This window comes from Coenobita brevimanus, chromosome 16, assembly GCF_032717465.1.
Source record: "Coenobita brevimanus isolate Jiangsu-jjx chromosome 16, ASM3271746v2, whole genome shotgun sequence".
NCBI lineage: Eukaryota > Metazoa > Arthropoda > Malacostraca > Decapoda > Coenobitidae > Coenobita > Coenobita brevimanus.
Window position 1 is genome coordinate 2852541 of NC_136969.1, and position 26104 is coordinate 2878644.

General features: G+C 44.1%; 1 protein-coding gene across 1 annotated transcript in view; it reads left to right on the forward strand.

The window, feature by feature from the left end:
• LOC145390888 (putative neural-cadherin 2) overlaps window positions 1-4797 on the forward strand; it is a 105964-nt gene extending 101167 nt beyond the window's left edge. The window contains exons 29-31 of the mRNA XM_080265628.1: window positions 1566-1917; window positions 2583-2717; window positions 4630-4797. Coding sequence (XP_080121754.1) covers window positions 1566-1917; window positions 2583-2717; window positions 4630-4634 — 492 coding nt within the window. The 3' untranslated portion in view covers window positions 4635-4797. The remainder of the gene's footprint in view (window positions 1-1565; window positions 1918-2582; window positions 2718-4629) is intronic.
• Window positions 4798-26104: the final 21307 nt, after the last annotated feature.

Sequence of the window (26104 nt, forward strand, 5' to 3'; positions counted from 1 at the left end):
TACATTTTTTTTTCTTACGATTTCACATTCCTTTATTATCTTAGATTGCCTTCCTCACATCCCTTCACACCCACACATTGTCACACACACACATTCTGTCACACACACACACACACACACACACACACACACACACACACACACACACACACACACACACACATTCTGTCACACACACACACACACACACACACACACACACACACACACACACACACACACACACACACACACACACACACACACACACACACACACACACACACACACACACTCACTCTCACACACACACACACACACACACACACACACACACACACACACACACACACACACACACACACACACACACACACACACATTCTTTCACACCCACACATTCCTTCACATCCACACATTCTTTCACACACACACACATTCTTTCACACCCACACATTCTTTCACACACACACACACACACACACACACACACACACACACACACACACACACACACACACACACACACACACACACACACACACACACACACACACACACATTCTTTCACACACACACACATTCTTTCACACCCACACATTCTTTCATACACACACACATTCTTTCACACCCACACATTCTTTCACACATACACACACATTCTTTCACACACACACATTCCTTCACACCCACACATGCCTTCACACACACACACACACACACACACACACATTCCTTCACAAACACATTCTTTCACACACACACATTCCTTCACACACACACATTCTTTCACACCCAAACAATCTTTCACACACACACATTCCTTCACACACACACATTCCTTCACACCCACACATTCTTTCACGCACACACATTCCTTCACACCCACACATTCCTTCACACACACACACACACACACACACACACACACACACACACACACACACACACACACACACACACATATGCCTTCACACCCACACATTCCTTCACACCCACACCCACACATTCCTTCACACCCACACCCACACATTCCTTCACACCCACACCCACACATTCCTTCACACACACACACACACATTCCTTCACACTCACACATTCTTCCACAAGCTCTCTGTCTCTAAATCCCTATTATTTCACGTGGTGGTGGAGAAAGACGTCTTCACGCGATGGCACTGATATAATCGAGTGGTTCTGCTGCCTCCTAATCCCCCAAAAGGAAGATGGTGGACGGCAGGAGGCGGGCAACTTCAGCTTACCGTGAAACTAAGGTCAAGATCACATGAGCCTGGGATCACAACAATATAACAACTTCTACCGCTACTACCACCACTACCACCACCACTACTACTATTACTACTACTATTACTGCTACTACTACTACTACTACTACTACTACTACAAGGTCACAATCAAAACAACAACAGCTCCTCTTCCTTTCAGTGTCCAAATGCCTAATATCTCCTGGAGAGCTGCATCCTGTGACAGAGGAAGGGGCACTGTGCGAGGTGAGCTTTGCAATACCGGCCAACAAAACCAACCTGCTGACAGACACAGCTGACAACGGCAAGCACAAACCCCCTCAGTCTGTGTCCGTCAGTGTGGAAAAGCCTGGGGTTAAGCAGATGGTGTGTTGTATGGAGAAATTGGCAGGAGCAGCTGAGGACCACCTGCACAAGTCCACACAGTCTGTTTCGGTCAGTGAGGATGATGCGGCTAAGCCAGAAAAGCCGGGGGTTAAGCAGATGGTGTGCTGTGTGGAGGCAGAAGGTGGTGTGACGCTACCAGCCGCCGCCAGCGTATCAACCATTACCCACACATCCACAGCAAGTAAGAGAGTCAAACCCGTCCCGCCCTTGATCCCGCAGGATGAATTGTGGGCTTACACATATGAGGGCGACTGTTCACCTGCTGGATCTCTGTCGTCCACTACACAAGGTTAGTTAGTTAATCAGTTAGTTATGCCTATCATCTGCCATCAGATGATTTTACTCAGCTTAAGAGAGACCTCTCACTCAGGAAGTCTGATATAGTCATCGTTAATCCTTTCCTTACTACACCGCTCTTCCATGATGAAGATAATAGTCTAGCAAGAGGCAGAAAGGAAGAGAAAAAAAAAAGTCCATGGGCATGTTAACTCAATATTAGCCAAAGGGTAGACCTGAAGTTTCTCATATATCTCAAGGGATCCTCTGTGGCCAGATGTAGTAGGTATGTTGTGTGTAAACATATTGTCTTCCATCAATCAGTTGAGTGAGGAGAAAAGTCGACAGAAATGTAAGTGCATGAACATCATTTACATATAATTACGGCCTTGACGATGCCTATACCCTTCGCAGCCTAACTTGGCACAGATTTTCGTACTTTTACAACTTCTTTCACGTAGCTCATGACAAAAAGGCAATACTACGGCTCTACATCCATTTCATAGCGATTCTTCGTGACTAGCACCATATTCTTGTGTTAATTTATTGCCACAACTCAGCAGTCACGATGGAGAGATGGTACTTTAAGCCAAGTTAGAGGAAGAAGGGTTTAGTAGTGTCTTTCCTTCGTCTCTGCAGCAACTCATCGCCTACACTGCCTGTCACTTCTTTGCTCAGGTGACAATTCCGAGTCAGGGGACGAGGACAACATTCAGCCACTGGTGCCTGAGTATGGCGAAGTGTTTGACCTGCTGAAGAATCTCTCTGATGCAGATAATTCCTCTCCCTCCCTCCAGCCAGATAAACACCCAGGTACTTATTATACTCTGATGACACTGGTTACCTTACAAGTTATCTTTAAAAATGTTGTTGGTCAGTAGAAAATGTGTATCGGAACTGCTGAATTGCCTGTCATGGGGGGATGTGAATTAATGAATTAAAAATGCTAAATATTGCTCGAAAGTAGAGACAAGGGACTGACTTGTGGAAATCAAGTAGTATGTTTTACTTTAAGCTGGCTTACTTCGCTGATTCTCTAAGGACGAGAATTTATAAACTTTCTCAACAGTACACAGCAGAGACTAATTACTCACGAGTGCTGTTTGTTAGTACTGTTAGCCTCTCGAGAAAGTGACTCCACCCCTGACAATTAATAACTAATGCTAATAATAATAGATAGGTTCTTGCCGGTGCTTAACTCCTGGCTGGCACAACGGATTTAAGTTTGATACAAAATAAGTACCAGTTATGAATAATGTAAAGAGTTTGTACAAACTAGGAGCGGCAACTAAAGTAAGCTTAATGTGGAAAAATAATACACGATTCTAATTACATTAAGTTCAAAGAAAAGAACTGTAAATTTATTGATTACAATAAAATAAATTTACGTTATATGAAGCTCAAAATAAGTTCAAAAGGGGAATTCACGGTCACTAGGGGACTCATGAATTCAAATAACAGAGAATACACTCACTTGCTCATTCAAAAGCTTATCATTCTTAAGCCTAGAAAGAATGAACAGAAATACTGGTCAGTGGAGGGGAGCCAAACGAAAGTCTGGGCGCCTGCGTGATGAATACCAAACGCTGCTATTCGCTAAGCCCGCTTCGCCAATTCACCGTCTAGGTGGAGATTCAGGAATTCGCTGTACAACGGAGGCGCTGCTCTACGCTGGGCACAAACTGCCCCATCCTTGAGGCGACTCAAAGCTGACTAACTAGAAACTGGGAGAGCAAGTGATGGCCGTGTTCGCCGGAAGTAGGCGTGGCCTAACTTCAACGGTCAACGGAAAGAGGGCGAACGATATAAAAATGCAATAAATCACTCAGTGAAAGCAAAAATGTCGTGGATAAGAATGGTCTCTTGTGGAACAGTGACAAATGTTCTGAAAACCATCCCGATCGATGTGAGTACGAGGACGGTTGAACTGAGTAATGCCCAGTGGGAATTCCACTGGAGTTCGTGGTTTTCTCACCTGAGTACAATGTCACGAATTTATATAAATACACTCGCTCGAATTCGTGACACTGCCTTTACGAAATAAAGTAATTAACGTATTATTTCAGAGATGCAAGTGAAAGATGATCCAGCACAACAGATAAGAAAAAACGAATATGCGTAAATTTTGCATGATTATGATGAATAAACGAAAAGTATCTATCTATCTATAGATATAGATGGAGATATATAGATAGATATAGATAGATAGAAAACATAGATAGATAGAAAGATAGATATACAAAACAGGCAGAGGGACATCACACAACCGTACATTCCAGCACTGGTCTTAAACCATTCAGTTTGATGCCCCCAAACCCATATACATACATCATTACCATCATAAAATCTCGTAATAGCACTGAGCAGCTTACTATTCACACCAGACATATGCAAAATCTTCTACAATGCGTCTATGTTTACCTTGTCATATGCATTTTCCACATTCATAAAAGCCATAGATACTTTGTAGTTCCTGGATGATCAAAGTGTGTATCCCTTGCGGGAAGAAAACAGTGATAACGGCCAAAGAGGCATTTTGAGCAATGGGCTTCCAGTTTCCCCGTAAGCTTAGATTATTACGGATTTTTATTAACAGAGTAATTGTACTTTTTTCAGCACACATCACAAGGTGTAAACTTCACTAATCTATTTCCTTATAGACTATCATCATACTTATTACGATTTTAATGTCTTTTACAAAATTTCCAATTTTCTCTCTCCACAGGATGAAGACAAATATCAGGTGCCATTGTCAAGCCAGCGGGATTTCAGTTCATCCAGGTGGAGTCACTTTTACCAAGGCAGTGACTACACAACAGATTTTTGCTCCTCCTTAGGGGAAAAAAATGGAAGGCTGTGGAAAAAACGCCAGTGGCAAAGGGGATTCGTGGGACCATTCTCTTGTAGAGTTGACGTTTGTGTTGTAAGCGGTGTACAAGATTTATCATTTGCCTCATTAATTCTGTTATCAGGACATAAACGAGCAACACTCCACAAGTATTCCTTACTGATTCTCTTCCTCTTAAAGATTATTCTCGTCTTCCTCTTCCTCTTTCTTTCCTATTGTTCCCTTACCTTCTCCTCTAAGGAGAGGCGGTGGCTCAGTCGGTAGAGACGTGGCCTGCGGTCCTACCGGACCAAGGTTCAAATCCCCGCTGGGGCAGGGAACTGTTTAAGGATTTGAATTTCATAAAATCAGACTTTACTGATCTACTAGAAGACCAGCCGACATGTCGTAAAAATACTCCCGCCAATACCAATACACAAGTCCTGTATGAGACAGCCCTAGCATGTATTCAATATGGATGGTGGGTGTTAGCGCCGAAGCGGTGACGTGTAGAGGTGTATGGTATGTAGGACGACTACTGGGCCTTGAGAGCAGGCTGTGAAGCCTATGCCCAGAGTCGGACACATAAAAAAAAAAAAAGTTATGTAATTTATTCCTCAACTGCCGTAGGTCTCCCAAGGCTGTATAAGGTCGTTTGTCGGAAGCAAGAATAAATCAATGAAACGCTGTCGGACTGAAGGGCGTAACTGTGTGTGTGTGTGTGTGTGTGTGTGTGTGTGTGTGTGTGTGTGTGTGTGCTGTTTCTTCTCGACATTATTTCTGCACAGATCAAACGAGTGGAAGTTGCACTGAAGGGATGAACTAAAGCTTTGGTATTGTTATATAACTGTGATGGGAAGCCTAACTAATATTTAAAGAGAGTAGCCATTTTTCCATACGTGTTTGTATCATACTTATTATCTTTAGTAAATGTTTAACTTTCTAACAATGCTTAAATTTCTCCTGTTTAACGTAATATATTCCAGAGATTTTAACGTTATTGTGGGAGGCTTAATACTATGTGGTGTGGTAAAATGCATATCGTGTACTGAGCATGTCTATCTATCTATCTATCTATCTATTGCCAGACGCCTTAATCCCATAGGGGGTGGCCACAAACAAATCGCCTCCATGTCGCCCTGTCCTCCGCCATTTCGCTGCCCTTCCATCTCACCCCCCCCCTCTCCCATATACTCCACTGCATTCCTCCATCTCATCCTTGGCCTCCCCCTCCGTCTGCCCCTCTCCATCTCACTCACATACACTCTCCTCGTCAGTCTCTCGCTCTTCACCCTCTCCACATGGCCAAACTGAGCATGTCAAGTATGGAAATTAGTAAGCAATTTTAGCACTGATGGGAAAACTCACTATTGTATCATTGTTGCTTTATTCAGTGTAGAGGAAAACTATTGCAAGGGAGTGTACCAACTAAATCGAAAACTGAAAACTGCTTAATGCTAGGACTGACGGTCACACTGTTTGTACTATAACAGGTCAACTCTGGAACTGTCATCTCCTGCCTGTATTTCCGTCTGCCTGACCTCCAGTCTTTTAATCACAATGTGTCTAGATAGCTGGAATTGAACGGATCTTGAATTTCTCTCTCTCTCTCTCTCTCTCTCTCTCTCTCTCTCTCTCTCTCTCTCTCCAAGCTTCTGGTTCCTTCTTCCTTCCTTAAAAAAAAAAAGCAATAACAACAACAACATAGTGATATCACGGACCTGTCTTACTAATAATTGTATTCTAAATGCCTCTGGAGATTCCGTAGCGCCTCTTCTTTAGCGATTTATTCAGCATATTACAGCTCAGCATTCTCTTGTCTGTTAATGATGCTGAGTCGATATTAAAAACAACTTCAGTAGCCAATGAATGGACTGTTCTATGCATACCGTTCAGACCAAACTACGGTGTGGCAGAGAGAGGCCTTAATGGAGTGGCATTGTTGTGGTCGGGCGGCGCAACTGCCTGGTTATGTAAACGTCCATCAGCTACTTCCCTATCCCCCAAAGTAGGGCAGTGGACAGCAGAAAGGCAACTTAAGCCTGCAGTCCACCGGGTTCACGTTTCAGACGATCCTGGGACCACAAAACAAGTGATCCATGTATATCTTTTTATTTTATTCTCACCACTACTAACAGATCCTAGTCAGCTTCAGGAAACACCATAGTCCTCAAAAGAATATCATACTCCTTCAGACCGTGAGCCTCTCCACAGCCGAGGAGGAAAGAGCTGAGAAAGACGGCCTGGGAAGATAGAAAACACGGGATGAAAATGTTGATAGAGTGGGACAAGGACAGGAGAAAGACGGCCCATTTTTCCTAAGCCGTTTTTTGTTGATATAGTTCTCTCATATTAACTTGACCCAGATTTTCGTCTTCTTGCAGTTTGTTTCACGTAGCTCAGTGGCAGAAAAGACAATGCTACAGCCCTACATCCTTTCTATAGCACTCTTCGTGACTAGCATCGTATTCTAGTCTTACCCTGCTGTTACAGTTGTGGCCCATTTAACTGATACCAGCTGATAAATAGTATGAAGAGCAGAGTGTGGATATATATAACTGTGGGATGTAAGTCAGGATTTCGGGGGCTTGAATGGTGTGTGAATGAGAGTGTGGTTCATTTAATATTCAGACTTTTGGTTAGTTCCTCATTCTATTATGTTTTCTCTTGCTCTCTTTACTCTATCTCACCCAATCTTTAGATAGGAAAGAGGTCTGGATGATGAAGAGGTGGAAGCCAATATAATTTCCATACAACAGTGGAGGTCCGGAGGGCTTGGAGGCGGGCAAACGTTTGTGTTTACGTGGAGCCGTGGGATGTGAGAAACGTTTGTTGGAGGAAGCCCATTGTATTTTTATATTTATTTATTTATGTATGCTTCCGATCCCTGAGGTGCTAGAGAGGGACGCCTTCGCGCGGTAGCAGTGACATGCCTGGGCGGCTCCGCTTCCTGGTGTTGCAAGTGCCCCTCAACTCCCTCCTTATCCTCTGGAAGGGGGTTGGTGGATTGTATTAGATTGTAGTAGAGGAAGATATTGGGAAGAGTGTACGTGATGTAAAAAAAAAAAAAAAAAAAAAAAAAAAACGAAACAGCAGGGACTGAGGTAGGATAGAGGCTGCGTACACGTCTAGGAGTCTGATATGGGCTGTGAGTTTAACAGGTGCGGGTCTGCCGATAATACCGAATGTTAAATAATGTAAAAATATATATTCGCGAAGGGTAAGGCTTGAACAGTCGAAACTATATTATTTGTGTCAGTGGAGGGAAATAAAAAATCTTATCGACGAGTACTCATCCTATTATATACCACGAAGAGAGAGAGAGAGAGAGAGAGAGAGAGAGAGAGAGAGAGAGAGAGAGAGAGAGAGAGAGAGAGAGCTTGGATGACACTCTTCTCTCATCTTTCTTGTTTACTGGTCTGTCATTAATCCCTAAGAACATCTGATTTTTGTTTCTCTCTCATCTTAATCAATATCCCCAGGTGCGATATGAGGCAAGGTGAATGGAGGAGAAAGAAGAGTGGAAGAGTCATCAATAACAGTCATCAATAACATTCACAACATCAGTAACATCAATAACAGTCATCAATAGCATCCATACATCACACAGCGTCCACTTACACAGCTTCCAATACTATTTTCAGACACATAACATCTGATCCATACCTCTCCATCACAAAGTATATCAACCAGCCCTCTTCAGTGTCTCCTTCCATGAGTGAGAGAGAGGATGACTTTCTATAATAGTACGCTGTATCATTCAGTCGTGCGGGCTGTGGAAAGCGGCCTCCTCCTCTCCCAGTACCAAACTAGCGAAACGTACAGTACTAACGACAAGCGTTAACCAGGGAGGGTGTCCAGAAACCATAGGGACACATCGCTTAAGCTCTGATCTAGCCAGCCGCGTGAACCTTCGATCAGTCCGCACGAAAGTCGAATAACATCTTTCCCTCCCATCACACAATTTATCTGCCAAGTTTAATGTAATTCGGATGAGGCATTAATAAGCTAACGTTGCGCCCAGAAATTTGATCATGACTTGTGACCTTTGCCTTTGACCAATCCTTACCAAATCAACAAACTTCTTCCCAGACCCACACACGATGCATTTGCCAGCTTCGATATAAATTTGATCAGACAATAATGAGATGCATTGTTAACATTCATATCGATACATTGCAGCAGAATTAATCATAACAAATACGCTTCTCGTGTCGTTAATATTAAAGATACATTCGGTTACACACACACACACACACACACACACACACACACACACACACACACACACTCTCTCTCTCTCTCTCTCTCAAGCAAATATTCTCCCCTCTCCCAGTCCCTCCAACACCACTCCATTTCTCTCTCCTTCCTCCTAGCCCACATCCACTTTTCCTCCCTCAACCCTCCCGTCCATGGGCCACCTCCCCTTCCACCCCAGCCTCGAGTAATCATCATCAACATAGGCTTAATTCTCTTTCACATCTCTTCACAACCAACCCTGTCCATTCATCGCATTTCCCTCTTTCTTCATCATCATCATCACCACCATCACCAATCAATATCACCACCACCATTACCATCATCACCATCGTCATCAAAATCGCCTTTACCACCACCACCACGACCATTACCACCACCACCATCATCATCATCATCATCAAAATCGCCATTACCACAACCACCACCACCACCAACCACCACCACCACCACCACCATCATCATCATCATCATTAAAATCGTCATTACCACCACCATCACCACCACCACCACCATCACCACCACCACCACCACCACCACCACCATCATCATCATCATCATAAAAATCGCCGTTATCACCACCACCATCATCATCATCATTCTCCGCAGGACCAACCATGTGATGGAAAGGTTTACCACAAGGTTCTTTAATATTCAACGGGATCTGAATTACACGATAAGGAAATCCTGAAGCAGAATATAAATACAAAACCAAACTAATGACTAAGTTGCTGTTAATTAGAGACGTCTGGCTTAATGGATATCCAGAATCACTCGTTATGTCTTGGCCATCAGCACCACCGGCCATGTTTGATGTATCACAGGTGAGATTTGTGGTTATATAGAGGCAGGGAAGCGGCCCTCTGGTGGTGGTGGTGTGGAGGTGGACGTAGGGAGTGGAGGCAGGGTAAGGAGGGAGGGGATGGAATTAGTGATGATCAGTTTGTGAGGTGTGTGTGTGTGTGTGTGTGTGTGTGTGTGTGTGTGTGTGTGTGTGTGTGTGTGTGACCTTTGGAGTACAATGAACTATAACATTGGATGATGACAAACAAGTTATATAAATTCTATGAACGACGACCATAAATATTTGACCATGTTACCTGAGAAAGCCCCGGAGACAGCTGATCCCTCGCCATAAAAGGCCTTGAATGGGGTGGGGAGAGGAGGGGAACAGGAGGCCCCGGCCCCTCCCCTCCATGCCTCACCTCACGTCATGTTGTCATTATTCACGCCTTCACTTCCCTCTTCCCTCCACAATTCCTTTACTGTCCCGGTCCAGGCTCCTTGTCTTTCTTTTTTTTCTTTTTTTTATAGAAGATGGAGAAAGGAAGGAATAAAAAGTCCTTTCCTTATCTCTCCTTTTTCCCACCTGTCTTCAGTTATCTTTCCTTTTTCTTTCCTTATCCCTATACCACATCTTTAGTTTCCTCTTCTTTTCTAGATCTTTCTTCTTTGTTCTTTTTTCCCTCACCGGCCCTTCTACTTTCTTCTTTCCATCATTTTTCTTTCTTCATTCCTTCCCTCCTCTGGTCTCTCTTCTTCCTCCACTGCCTATCAGCCTTTTGTACCTCCCTCAAGCTGCTTCTGTTGTTAATAGTATACTCCAAATATCAAAGCCTTCCATTATTTTTTGCCGTATTCATCGGGGTGGTCGAATCCAGTGTGTGTCCCTAACTGTGTCACTCACTTATTCATTCACTGAGCCACTGTACTTTTTTAAAGGGTGAAGTACGGTTAGTTACAACCGTAGAGTTTCTGAGCGACAAAATTATGGGGAATGTGTTGAGGGCTGGGGTTATTGGTGGTGTGTCTGGCGTGCTTTTGTGGCGTGTCTGGCGTGTGTTTACGGTGCGTATGGTGTGCGTCTGAGGTGTGTCTGATGGCAGTATCCAGAGACAAAAACACCTTTCGGAATGTGTTCGGGTGGTGGTTACTGATGCGGTAGGTGTCTTCTGTTTGGTTTTGCAGGGTGTAGGTGTATATTTTTCATTCCGTTATATGACTGATGATGTGAGAGTGGGCGGAATATTAAGTCTCCCCAGCGCAGGTTCAAAATATTCAAATCCTGCATATTTTTTCTTGTTCATCGGGTATATACGTGTGTATTTGTCATTCTGCTGAGGCAAGGAGTAATGGTCCCAGTGGTGGGGCGTTAACACAATTTCCATCGCGCAGGTGCAAAACAAACGCACTTGGGCACTTTGCAGATGTGAGGGTGTGTGGGTGTGACTAATGTGGAGGAGGAGAGGCTTGTGGTGAAGGCAGAGTGGTGTGTGGTAGGGGTTGAATGGTGTGTGGTGAGGGTAGAGTGGTGTGTGGTAGGGGTTGAATGGTGTGTGGTGAGGGTAGAGTGATGTGTGATGAGGGCTGAGATATATATGTGATGAGGGCAGAGTGGTGTGTGGTGGGGGAAGGGTTGGTATGTGGTAACGGCTGGGTGGTGTGTGGTGAGGGAAGGGTTGGTGTGTGGTGAGGGCAGGGTGGTGTGTGATGAGGGCTGAGATATATGTTGTGAGGGCAGGGTGGTGTGTGGTGGGGGAAGGGTTGGTGTGTGGTGAGGGCAGGGTGGTGTGTGGTGAGGGCAGGGTGGTGTGTAATGAGGGCTGAGATATATGTGGTGAGGGCAGGGTGGTGTGTGGTGAGGGAAGGGTTGGTGTGTGGTGAGGGAAGGGTTGGTGTGTGGTGAGGGCAGGGTGGTGTGTGATGAGGGCTGAGATATATGTGGTGAGTGCAGGGTGGTGTGTGGTGAGGGAAGGGTTGGTGTGTGGTGAGGGCAGGGTGGTGTGTGATGAGGGAAGGGTTGGTGTGTGGTGAGGGCAGGGTGGTGTGTGATGAGGGAAGGGTTGGTGTGTGGTGAGGGCAGGGTGGTGCGTGGAGAAGGTTAGGAAAATGTGGAAGGAAGGCAGGAGGAGAAGATAATTGAGAAATGTGAGTTGGATACGGGTTAGCATATAATATATTCGCAGAGAGCATAAGTAAAGAAAGGAGGGAGAATGAGGAAAAAGTAAAGGAAAGAATGAAAATAATGAGACTGTTTAAGATGGGACTAAAAGTTGGAGAATTACGAGAAACACGAGGAAACTTATCGAAGATAGTGAAAGAGATGCATTCTACTGGAGGGAAAAGAATGAAAGGACACTGGGGAAGGAAGGAAGGAATAAATGAATGAATGAAGGAAGGAAGGTAGGAAGAGGAGCAGAAAGCTTGAAGGGTAGGAAAAAAGAAAAAAAACAGAAGGGAGGGAGAGAGGAAGGCCAAGTCAGAGAACATGAGCTGTAGAAATTAAGATAAACTAATTCTTTAAGTGTTAGGGATTTCAGTAACAAGTTAATCTTTTGCAATCATCAAAATAATATTCCCTTATGCTACATTACACCACAAAAATGAAGCAGTGAAATGAAACAGAATGGCGAAAAGAGGCATGAAAAAGAAGGAGTGGAAGATGGGAAAGGGGGCAGAAATACAAGGAAGCAGAAGAAAGGATGATAATACGAGAAATGAAATATATGCGAATGGATAAGGAAGTGAATATGACCTGTCTCTTCCTGATATTACTTTTCTCTATGTCCTTTATATTCTGCCTCTGTTTATCTGGGTTGTTTATCTGTCGGTTTATCCTCTCTCAGTGTTTGCTATCTATCTCTCCTCTGCCATTCATCCCTCTGTTAAGCTATACTCTCGCAGGTCATGTTTGAAGCACGAATTGTATGTGTGCAGCTTCTTTTTCTTACCTTCTGTGTGTGTGTGTGTGTGTGTGTGTGTGTGTGTGTGTGTGTGTGTGTGTGTGTGTGTGTGTGTGTGTGTGTGTGTGTGTGTGTGTGTGTGTGTGTGTGTGTGTGTGTGTGTGTGTTGTGTGTGTGTGTGTGTGTGTGTGTGTTTCCTTGTCTGTCATCATTCCTTTCCCTGTCCTTCCTTCTTGTTCTGTGGACCCTTCATATATTCCACGCTATCAACTCTTTCTTTGCTAAAGGTCTTGTTCAGTTAAGTACAACCTTCCATGTCAGCCTGAGTACACTACCAGTCCAGGCGCTCAGCAGTGGAAGAGGCAGCATTTAGCCTGCATCAAGGACGGGTCGGTCGCGAGGATATTACTTAAACTACACTCAGACGATTTTCTACAACTCAAGGAAATCCTGAGTCCTTCATGAAATAAAGCCCATCTCCATTAGCCATAACTTTCTGTCTATCTATCAATAGCCAGACGCCATAATTCCATAAGGGGTGGACGTTTGTCTTTGAATTAGTGGTTTTACGGGGAGGGGCACTAACCCTCCACTAACCCACTTGTTGACATGTAGAGAATACGTGTGGGTTGGTGATATGGCTACCACCCAGCTTTTAAATGGTTTCCTGGCTTACAGGAAACCATTAGGGTTGTCACTCAATGTAAAACCACCTGAAAAGGAAAGATGAGTAATGAAAAGTGACAGGAAAGATGGGAGAAATAGGAAGAGAGGAGGGCAGACACTGAAAGGAATGTTAAAGATGAAGGAAGAAGTAGGCAGCACTACATCAGGTAAGTGGATGATGGTGAGGAATAAGAAGAGAGGAGGAGAGAGACAGAAAAAGAATGATAAAGGTGAAGGAAGAAGTAGACAACACTACATCAAGTGAGTGGATGATGGTGAGAAATAGGAAGAGAGGAGGACAGACACAGAAAAAGAATGATAAAAGTGAAGAAGTAGGCAGCACTACATCAAGTGAGTGGATGACGGTCGCCACCACCTACCACTTCTGGGTTAATTTTCATCCCACAGGTAGCATATATTTTCCATTTCCTTCCTGTCAGTGTCAAGCAAGTACACACAGCTTCTTGGCTATATTTCAAGCTGGAGAAGTTAGTTATATTGATCAGTCTCTTTATCTGTCATTGTTTTAAATCGTTTATTGGAAGGAATATTGATAAGGGAAAAAGGATGTTATCAGAGTGGAGGGCTAAAATTAGGAGCAGATATACAGAGAGATCTGAAGTATTTCGAGAGCGAGAGACTAATGAGGAGTGTATGTGAGTGAGGTGGAGGGGGGAGAGGGAGAGGCAGGCCGAGGACGAGATGGAGGAATGGAGTGGAGAGGTATGAGAGAGGGGTGTAAGCTGAGGGCAGTGAAATGACAGGGGAGAGGACGACATGGAGGTGATTTGTTTGTGGCCGCCTCTTACGGGATTACGGCGTCTGGATAAACAGTAGCCTATGTGCGAAACGAAATACACAGCTTAAGTACATAGAAGGTGTTGGGAGGGACGCCTTTACGTGGTGGCATCAACAGAACAGGGAGAAGCATCTGTCTGTCTCTACAAGCGTTCCCTCAGCATTACTTAACTATATAATACATAACTTAAAACCAAAAAGTAAGAAAAAATAAGAGAAACTCAAAATGCAATCGTGGGGAATTTTGAAACACGGCCTGAAAAAACACGAGGGAAAGAAGAGGGGTGAGAGAGGACGCAGGGGCAAGAGGAGGGACGAGGACAGGAGGAGCCGGCATAGGGACAGATCCTGCACTCACTCCCACACCTCGCCATCCTGCCACACCTCCCATGCCTCGAGGACGGAGACGAGGATGGGGCTGGGCATGGAGGCGATTGCGCTGGCGTTGTGCTGCCTCTGCTGTGGAAGCCTCTTTGCCTTCCTCTGAGCCCCCATGAATCCCCCACCTCACACCCCGACGCACCCTGAACCCCATCTCACACTCCGTCGCCGTCCCTGAACCAGGGCCACCTAAAACACTCTGCCTGAGCCTGAGTGAGCGGTTCGCCTGCTGACGTAACGGGACCAGGTGAACCCTCCTTCTAGTATAGATCTACTTAATGGCCTTTCTACGACCTTGTCCTCCAAGGGTTAATGAAACTAGGGATTGTGACTACATTTCGCCTCTCCTCTGACATCCCTTCATGGTGTCAGTGTACCACCCCGTATTGGCTTGTAGGCTATCACTCACTCAGCTCTAAGAAGGCAAAAATGCTTGCTATCTATTTTTTATACAAGGAAGAAGGAACCAAAGGCCAAGAGCTTGCAAACTGTTCCTTCCAAGAAAAAAAACAAAACAAAAACAAGATAACAGAGAGCCAAATTCAAATCCGTCCATTTCACGATGCCTGGACACACTGCATTTGAAAGACTGGAGGTCATAGGTAGCTGGAAATACAGACAGAAGGAGACGGTTCCAGAGTTGACCTGTTGCATACACGAAGACCTGGGAGTAACGGTTAACTCTTGCATTACAGAGTAGGACAGAAAAGGGGGTAAATTTTTAGAAGTAACCAACGTTTTCTTTTATTATTATTTTTATGGTTTCCAATGCAAAATACCGTGTTTTAATTAGTTTTGACCTTCATTTTGGGGGGAAAATACCCCTTTTGTAATTTTGAGTAAGATTTCCAAAAGTGGGTTTATCCCCCCAAATCAAGATCAATATTAATTGAAAACACACTATTCTGCACTAACCCAAACTAACCTAACCTAACCTAGGCCTAACCTAGGGCCTGACATGACCGAGTGCACATTCCTGCACCAGCCAATATGGCGCGACATTCATCCGCTACTGAGAGATAGCCTAACCTAAGCCACTATATGACGACCCCTACAAAATTAGCTCCCCCAACTCAAACTAGCCTTAAAAGGTAAGTCTTGGTTAGAATAGTTCAGGGACGTAATATAATGCAAATCAGTAACGTTGGTTACTTCTGAAGTTATACCGAAAAGGGATTAGAGCTTGTTGCCAGACAGGTGCTACACGCCCGCCATACTGGTGGAGGGATGCTAACATACCTGAAAAATACTGTGATAATTTTCAGATTCTTGACAGAGGAGGCTTGAAATGGCCAAATGAATTCACGGTGTCAGTACGCGAACACCTTCAGAATATTCAAAGCATTTAAAGCAATAATTTCTTTCTTCAATAATAAAAAGGTGTTATAAGAAAGATATCCACTGATCTTCACTTCTCTCTGTATGGTCTGAATAGGTTATGGTTTAGTGTAGTGGTTTCCAACCTATTCAAATTCACGGCCCCCTTCACCGAATGACACGTTCCCTGCACCCCCTTTCCTCAAATACTGTATTTTACTGGCATAGTTGGCACATGTCAATAAATATCATAGATTCTTAATCTTTGAAATTGCTTATATATTTAGATAACTAGATTTCTTACTCATATCTGAAATATTTTCTCCATATTTAGAAATTACTGAATTCCATCATAATTCGTAGTTTTCAAATATATTTACCATCTTCTCAAGCCTTCGGGCCCCCTCAGGCAGCCCTTCGTGCCCCACTAGGGGGGCGCGCCCCACAGGTTGGAAACCACTGGTTTAGTGGCATCTCTGTGCAATAAATACGTGGAGAATATACCAGTGCAATAACAAGAGATAATCGAGAGTATGCTGTGAGTGTCCCTGTCCCCCCAGACTCCTCGGTGTGACGGATATGCAGCAGGAAAACAGGTCCAGAGATTCACTGATTGATGAGTTAGGTGTTACAGTATGTCCTACCAGGCGATATATCATGTGGCAAGAAAATCCGATTCTGCGTTTATAATTTTCAGTGTCAATAATGCTTTTGATGATGATGATGAAAAATAATACTTTTGATAATAGGTAGCTCTGAGCCTTTCAACTTTACCTCAGATCAGTTAATTACACGTATACCTGCTAGTCCCCTAAATATCTGCAAGTACACAGCCCTTTTCACAGTAATATAAAAGGCTGAACCCTCCTGCCTTAGAACACACACACACACACACACACACACACATACACACACACACACACACACACACACACACACACACACACACACACACACACACACACACACATATCCCTCCAGCCAGTCTCGCTAACCCACTAACCCAGTGTTGACAACTAGTTGGGTGGGCATGCTTATCAGTGTGTGTAGTATTATCATATTAACAAGGCGTGTAGTGGCTGGTGGTGGTAGGCCATATACGGAGTGACGGGGCTACGTGTAATGTGTCAGGTAGGCCATCAAGAAATCAATGCCGACAACTGGTTCTCTGCCTACTGATGCTGTTTTAGTGCTTATTAGGGAGTTATGAGGGAAGGGAGTGATGACAAGGTTAAGTTACATTGCTCATACGTAAATATAACTCTTGGATATTTTTTCTTTTTGTTCTTCAGTCAAAAAGGTGGAAAATAAATGATGCAAACATGGAGGTGATATACATCCATGAACAGAGAGAATACTCTCTCTCTCTCTCTCTCACTCACACACACACACACACACACACACACACACACACACACACAAGGCAGTGGTATGTATAAGTATCAGGGATGAAGAGACACACATTTAGGCTACAAGAACAACAAGAAAAATTCGGCAAGCACATGTTGCCCTCATTAGAAAGAAAAGGAAAAACTCAAATAACAACTGCTAATAAATGCATTCTGTCCTGACTGTAATGCCACCACTCGAATTATAGCACAGATTTCACCCAAGTACATGTGGAGAGAATGGAGAATGAAAGAATGACTAAGAGGGTGTATGTAGGTGACGTGGAGGGAGGGAGCAGGAGGGGGAGACTGAATATTAAGTGGAAGGATGGAGCTGAGAGGTATATGAGGGAAGGAGGAGTGAGCTGGGGGGAGGGCAGTCATATGGTGGGTGACATAGTAACTTGGAGGCGTTTTGTCTGCGGCCACCCTTTGCGGAATTAGGGCGTCGGGCTATAGATAGATAGATAGATAGACCCCATTCCCACAGCATAGCAAATTCTGGAACATGGCCCCCACACACCATCTTGGGTGGCGCCAGACTGAAGGAAGTGAGGAAGCGGATTTTGGCAGTCCATCTCTTGTACTTTCAGCTGAGACAAGAAGAACACGAACAACAACTACCGGTGCTACTGCTACTACTACTGCTGCTACCACCACCACCACTAGACTATTACTACTACTAAGGCTTCCACAAGACTTACTACAACTACTACTACTATTATTACCACCACCACCACCACTACCCATCACTACTATTATTACTACAACTACTATTAATACTACTACTACCACCAACACCACCACAACCACCACTACCTTTACCACCACCACCACCACCACCACCACCACCATCACCACCACCACCACCACAATCACCACCACCACCATCACCACCAGCACCACCACCACCACCACCACCACCACCACTACTACTACTACTACCATCTCCACCAGCACCACCACCACCACCAATACTACTGCTACTACTACTATTACTAATACTACTGTTACTCTACTACTGTTAATACTACTGCTACCACCATCACCACCTACTACTACTACTACTACAACCAGACTGCCTAGGGAACAACAACAACAGCAACACAACAACAACAACAACAACAACTACTACTACTACTATTACTAGCACAAACACCACCACCACCACCACTACCACTACTACTACTACTACCACTACCACCACTACTACTACCACTCCTATATAGATGACAGTGACATTTGTACACCGTGAAATAATTACACTCAGTCATTAGCAACCTCCCCTTCATCCATCCATCCATCCATCACACAGCCACATACAAAGCTGAAGTCTGCCTCGCGTCCCTCCCTCCCTCAATCAATTATAGAGCCACCAGAAAAGTTAATGTCAGACGCGTGAGTTTCCCCGCCCTAACCAGTGGATGGTGTTAACGAGTATTGTGTAGTGAACGAGGTGATCCGTCCAGGTGTTGACAGGTGTGGCTGGGGGAAGGGCTGCTAATGGTACTGTACACTTCTCTGGTTCCTTCATTCCTTCACTTCTTCTTTTCCTTCTTCCCTCCTGTCACCGCTCCTTCCTTTTCTCTCTCCTTCCTTCCTTCACTATTCTCATCTCTCCTTCTCTCCCCCCTCCTCTCTCCCTTCAGTTTTTCTCTCTCTCCTTCCCTTTCATCTTCACTTGCCATCTCTCTCTCTCTTTGCTGTTCACCCATTTATGACAAAACACACACACACACACACACACACACACACACACACACACACACACACACACACACACACACACACACACACACACAGAGGAGTCAAGTACCCTAGTAAGCTACACAGTCAGTGATAACATGACCAACTGTTCCCCTGAAGAAGTGACGTGTCCCTCCCCTTCCTCCCTATTAAAACCAAAAATCCTCCTTAGGCTACGCCCGTGTAACAATAGACAGAATGAGAGAGACACAGCGATACACAGAGGCTGTAGACGGGGACAAGAGCACAGCATAAAGACAGGGAGACAGAGCATAAAGACAGGGAGACAGAGAGACCCTGAGAGACTGCGATGCCTCTCACAGTCAGTCACGCGTGTTGGCTTAACCTCTGGAAAATCCTGCCTTTTCTTTATCGGACCAAAATTACATCCAGTCTGTGAACCATGAATATCTCCAGACGCGTGAATCTACAATAATAATAATAATAATAATCTATCTATCTATTGCCGGACGCCTTACTCCCGTACGGGGTGGCCACAAACAAATCGCCACCACGTAGCCCCGTCCCCCTCCATTTCACTGCCCTGCTCCCAACTCACACCCCTCTCTCATATACCTCATTACTCCATCCCTCCATCTCATCCTCGTCCTCTCCCTCCCTCTCCTCCCCTCCACCTCACTCACATACACTCTTCTCGTCAGTCTCTCACCCTCCATCCTCTCCACATGGCCAAACCACCTCAGTGTGTTCCTCCTAACGCTTCCTATCACATAATAATGATAATAACAATAATAATAATAATATTAATACTAATACTAATACTAATACTATTAATACTAATAATAAAAGTAATAAAATACAATAAAAATAACATGGTATCACATTGGCTAATTTCCCAGTAACTTTTCTTCTGACTTCGTCAACAGAAAAGAGAGAGAGAGAGAGAGAGAGAGAGAGAGAGAGAGAGAGAGAGAGAGAGAGAGAGAGAGAGAGAGAGAGAGAGAGAGTTTCACTCTCTAGGAGAACTGTAGTGGCACATGGTCATACTGGCTTTACTACTCTACTACTTTGGAAGGTATCAACAGCTACTACATGCCAGAGTGTAATGGGTGTGCCTCTCCCCACCAGGCCAACAGTGGTGGGCGGGAACCTTGGCTAAACTCCCTGAAAGACGAGGAAACGTTTATCTGATCACGGTACAATCACTGCCCATTCATGGCAAAGAGCAGAAGGAGAATTGTTAGCGGATTTTTCTTGCGGCTCTACAGGTTTCTCAGGTCAGTGTTTCTTTGTTGAGGGAGGTGTTGTGTGTAGTGTGTGTCGGTAGAGGGCGATAACGATGAATAGAGATTACAGACAAACCTGGATGTACAGGACAGAGGGGAAAAGAATTACTGAGATCTCTACGTTAGATTAAATTGTACATGAGCCGGTTCCCGCCACATGTTTTGGTGTATCTGATAACTATGAGGACATGAAGGCAGCTGACTTATCCTTTCAGAAACCTCCACTTATTACAGGTTGCAGATGCTTGCTTCTTCATTACACGAAGTATCTTTGGCAAAAAAAAAAAAAAAAAAAAAAAAAAAAAAAAATCCATTCCAACCCCTGTTGTAAAAGTCACTGGCGATATGTTCAGAATATTACATCGTTTGTGCCAATTGACAAGTTTGGCTTAATTCCAAAACATTACCGTAAACGTGAGTCTGAAAAAATCATTCTTAGAGTATAATGCTGGACAGGATGAAAAGCAACGTATATCAGTTTCGTGGCCAAGACTACATTCGATGGCCTTTGTAATGTGTGTCACCGGGCTGTGGGTGGGATATTCAAAGCCCTTCAATCTACTTCCATCTTTACACATGACACAATCAAGTTGGTCAGCAAACGAAAATATTCATGGCAGCGATGAAATAACTGAGTGACGACAGTGCTACGATACAAACTCTGGTGACGATGTGTCAAGTGAAGAAATGTTTGGTAAATAAAAGACTTAGAACCAAACAGAGGCGTAAAAAGAATGATAAAGGGTTATGGTAATATAGGCGTGGAAGCAGGCAGATAAACAGAGAGACAGACATCGTATCATACCGGTAATCTGGACAAAGTATTCATGTCTGTTACAAATTTTAATACACACACACACACACACACACACACACACACACACACACACACACACACACACACACACCGCTTGCTGGCTCTGTGGTAACGTTCTCGCTTGCCATCTGGTAGACGGGAGTTCGCGCCTCGCTCAGGTTGTGAAAAGTTTCACTGACGAAGTGGGTGGTTACTGTCCCCCTTGAGCAAGGGGACGGGTGTGTGCGTGTGTGAAGGTCACAGCCTTGCCCTTAGATCGGACTATATAAGCTCTCAGCTCCCTTCCAGGAGGGTAAAAGCTGACGATCACGACCATCGAGTGATCCTGACCGACCCGGTGAAGTCACACACACACACACACACACACACACACACACAAAGATGTAGGTTGCAGAGTGAACAGCAGTGAGTCAAGCCATAACAAGCATCTTAAAAATCAGTACAGTGGGACTGAACCAACAGACATTAATGGCTAAGACTCCAAGCCTGTCTGAGCGAATATGAGCCAATCTGAGGCATGGCATTTTCTTATTATCACTAAAAAAAAATAAATAAATAAACACCCTCACCAATTAGTCTAAGTGCGCGTCCACACGTGTGCTGGAACAAATGCTGGCAACATGTTAAAAATATAATAACGAGCAAGCTGCAAGCACGCTGGCAACAGCAGCGTCCAGATCATGTGGGCAACATTATGGGGAAGTCTCAGCTGCCTGGTATGGACACAGTCATCGCATCACCTCTGATGTCAAACAAACATGTTTACATACATCTGTCCGAACACTGCTGCATACATGCATTCAAACATGTTACCAGCTGTGTTGTCAACACATGTTCGCGGACACGTGTGGACGCACACTAAGGGTTTCAGTTTGCCCTGTGACCTTGACCTCCGCAGACCGCAGATTCCTTTCAAAATCGAATCCTTTCATGCTTTCTCTACCCTGTCTCCTACCACTGAGTCTGGCCGAAAATAGATTGCAAGTTTTTTAAGCTGACCTTCCCATGTGACCTTTTGTTCTCAAAAACCGCATCAATAAAACGGGGTCGGGTCCTTCAAACGAAATGCTCGGTGAGCTGACACGATTTGTTAGGTTGCAATACATTTCCTTCTTCTGTGATTCAGGTAACATGACAGGTAAACATAATCAGCTACAGGATCACAACGTACCTGGCCTGGCGGGTACCTCATTACTGACACACACTGCTGACTTACCTGCAAGAGAAGGAAAAAAATAACATTAGAAAGGAGGGAGAATATAAACATGGTTTTCATTAATAATACTTCAGCATAATTTCCCTTAGCGGTGATTAATACAGTAATTAGCGAGAAAATATACTGTATACGGATGTGAATTAAACACTAACGCTGTCCATAAACCTACAGCATCAACACGTTATACTGATACATAATAACTACGTGAAGTATAATATTACACTGTCCATAAGCTTGACGTCTGGTTATAGTATTTCAGTAAGACCTAGACGTTGACAACAGGGAACATAATGACTATGAAATCTGCAAGCAAATATAGATCTACACACACACACACACACACACACACACACACACACACACACACACACACACACACACACACAAATCGTGTTCACAGCGATTCCCCTTTTCCTTCAAATTGTAAAGATTTTTTTTTTTTAACACTTCAGAGTGGACGAACACACACACACACACACACACACACACACACACACACACACACACACACACACACACACACACACACAGCCCAGATGGTGGACAGGGTGATCAGTGTGTCATCAGTGAGAATTAATCACTGACATAACTACACCATTTGAGCTAACTATAAATGGCGATGTCCTGTTAATTTTACCAGAGTTTGTAAGGTAAGGGTGAAGGACAGACTACTATTAAGATTTTAGCAGCTGTGTACAAAAAATACATAGACATCTTTATTTATTTATTCACTTATGGCGGTCATCATCCACTCACTCGATGTAGTGTTGTCTATTTCTTCCTTCACCTTTATTATTCTTTTTCTGTGTCTGCCCTCCTCTCTTCCTGTTTCTCCCATCTTTCCTGTCACTTTTTATTACCCTTCCATCCTTTTCAGGTGGCTTTACATTGAGTGACAGGCCTAATGTTTTCCTGCAAGCCAGGAAGCCATTTACAACGCTGGGCAGTAACCATATAACCAACCCATGTGTTCCCTACGTGTCAACAAATGGGTTAGTGAAGGGTTAGAGCCCCTCCCCGTAAAACAACTAACTCAGTCAAACGGCCACCCCTTACGGCATTATGACATCTGACAAGAAATATATAAATAGATAAATTTATTTCTTTATTTATTGGTGCTGTATAAGTAAGATGCGATACGACTTACGACCGACACACACAGCCATTATCAAACTGGATTAAGTCATATATCACAGTCCTAACGGGGTGTAGGGAACCGAATGCTTTACGAGAACCACAAAACTATTAAGCTGTGGACAGTCGGGTGATTGGCCAGGAAAGCAAACAGAAGCGACCTGATGCAAAGAGGAGGAGAAGGGGTAAGAGAATGAGGTAAAAAGATGTGATGTGATAGTACTGAAAACATTCCCACTGATGGCTGGAGTGACACAAAGGGTAGCTTTATATTGTGTAGTTTTGTGTGACACGTCCATAGAAGAAGTGGCAGTATTTAGTGTGTGTGTGTGTGTGTGTGTGTGTGTGTGTGTGTGTGTGTGTGTGTGTGTGTGTGTGTGTGTGTGTGTGTGTGTGTGTGTGTGTGTGTGTGTTGTGACGAGGTGTCTGAAACTACAGAAAAGGACTTTCTAGCAATATCTTCCATCCTTTCCAATACTGTAACATGGTCGTCAGAAGCGGCAGGGGACATAATTACACCAGCTGCCCTTTTGCGTGGATGTAATTAAAACCAGTGGTTCTTTGGGCATGGTGTGTGGGTGCCAGTCCAATCCATCAGTTCTAATGGGAGTGACAACAACAGCGGGACGGTGCACAGGCATAACTATACTCGTTTCACCTTAAGTTGGCTCAGATTTTCGTCTTTTGGCAACTTCTTTCACACAACAGAATAAGGCTGTACTACGGCCACACATATTTTCCATAGCAAATCTTCGTGACTAGCATCATATTCAAGCGTTAATCTTTTCGTCCAGCTAAGCATTAAGGACGGAGAAACGGAAACTCTAAGCCAAATCAGAGTAAAAAGAGTACAGCAGGTCTGGTATGGTCTCCACACACAATACACCACACAACACCACGGTCTGCATTATTTACACCAACATACAAACTTGGTAAATGATACCTCTGGTTTGGTCATGTCTCCACACAACGCAAATGTACTGTACACGATCCTCTGTTTACATCAATGTATAAACCCGTAACTGGTAGATCTGGTCTGTCTGGTTCTCTCTGACAAGGAGAGTATATTTTCACCCCTGCCTGTTTGTTTGTTAGTTTGTTTGTTAGCAGGATTACACAAGAACTAAAAGAGAGATTTGGACCAAATTTGGTGGGTAGATAGCCCATGTCCCAGGGAACAATCGATTAACTTTTGCCATCGATCCGGGTCGTATTACAGATTCTGGATCAGGAAAACCCTTTTTGCGAAACCCAAATCAAAGATGAGAAACTCTAAGCCAATATGAAGAGTGGTTTAGAAATTACGTTGCTGTTGTCAGAGAGATGTGCCCCACTGAGTGCCCTATATGGTTTGGTTTGGTTTGGTCTGGTGTCCATGCATAACACCAATGTACTGTATAGTCTTCATCGAAAGTCCTGTCGCCTCTTCTGCTTTTCTTTCCATGGACTTTCATAATCAGACCGGTGGATCAGCAGTAACCGACATCAGTAACTTGATAAGGCTATAGATCAATGTTGTCAGTGTCATTTGATGTGGATTCACCACGATGATTCTCCAAATTTCATGGAGAACGAAGCAGGGGAGGGGGTCACAGAATTTTTCATGCAGACTGCATATCACACGATTCTTTCTTTTCATCAACGTATAAACCCGTACACAAAGACCATCACCGGGTTTCAGAAACAACGTTGGGAGTACGGCTTATCTTTGAAATGTGGGAGCATCTCTTGGTGCAGCCCTGTCCGTCAGCCACTTCCTAAGGTTTTTCAGACGCTAGGTGCTTCATTCCCGTTGACTTAAATGAAGGCTTGTACTGACTGTCCTGCATCTATTAGACTACTTACATACATTGTGTGAAGTATATGGGTGAAAATAATCAACGTGTAGGCTGTCCCCACCACGCCTTCCACCACCACAATCTACAGAGGCCACAGTCATATTCAATCACTGACAACACAACACACAGCAAATAAACCAACACCCGTAGTCAAGCACAGTTATTGGCCTTTCTCAGCGACGGTAAAACTTAGCCATTTTATTCTCTCTAACTTCTGATAGTTTTACTAAACACAGAGATGTCTTGCACAGCATTTAAGTTTAAAAATCATTCTCGATATCCGTATCATTTTTAGTCTACCTGGCTTCTGACCATTATTTTTATCGCCTTGGCCAATCCCTAGGTAGCAAAAGGGGATAATATGACGTGTTTTGACCGCCAAATCCTTTACAGAATGAGATTAAGTTCCTTTTGTTATAGGTTCTATGTGTCGAAGTCTTCTGTCTGTCTGCGTGGGCAGCTTACCAAGTGCCAGCCAATTCATATTCACCTCCATTTGTTTACGGTGAAAACAGGATCGCCGCCCAGGGTGACTCCTCCTTCCAGCACTAATCCGGCGGACCCAATGCTTCTATGAATCACCCGAGGCCGATTATCCCCCACCTAAATTGTTGGTGTTGGACGGACTCACAAATGACCGGCAAATAACTCTTTTTTTCTTTGGTGTGTGTGTGTGTGTGTGTGTGTGTGTGTGTGTGTGTGTAAGAATGTATGAAGGGGGAATGAATGAAGGGGGAGACTTGGGGCCGGGTATTATGACCACTAGTGAAGAATTCAGGAAGGGTTGTGAGCAGAGTCGCAAGTAGCCACAAAGGTTACCATGACAACGACGGGCAGGCACGCAAGTAAAACGAGGACGACGGGCAGGAAGCATATAAACACTAG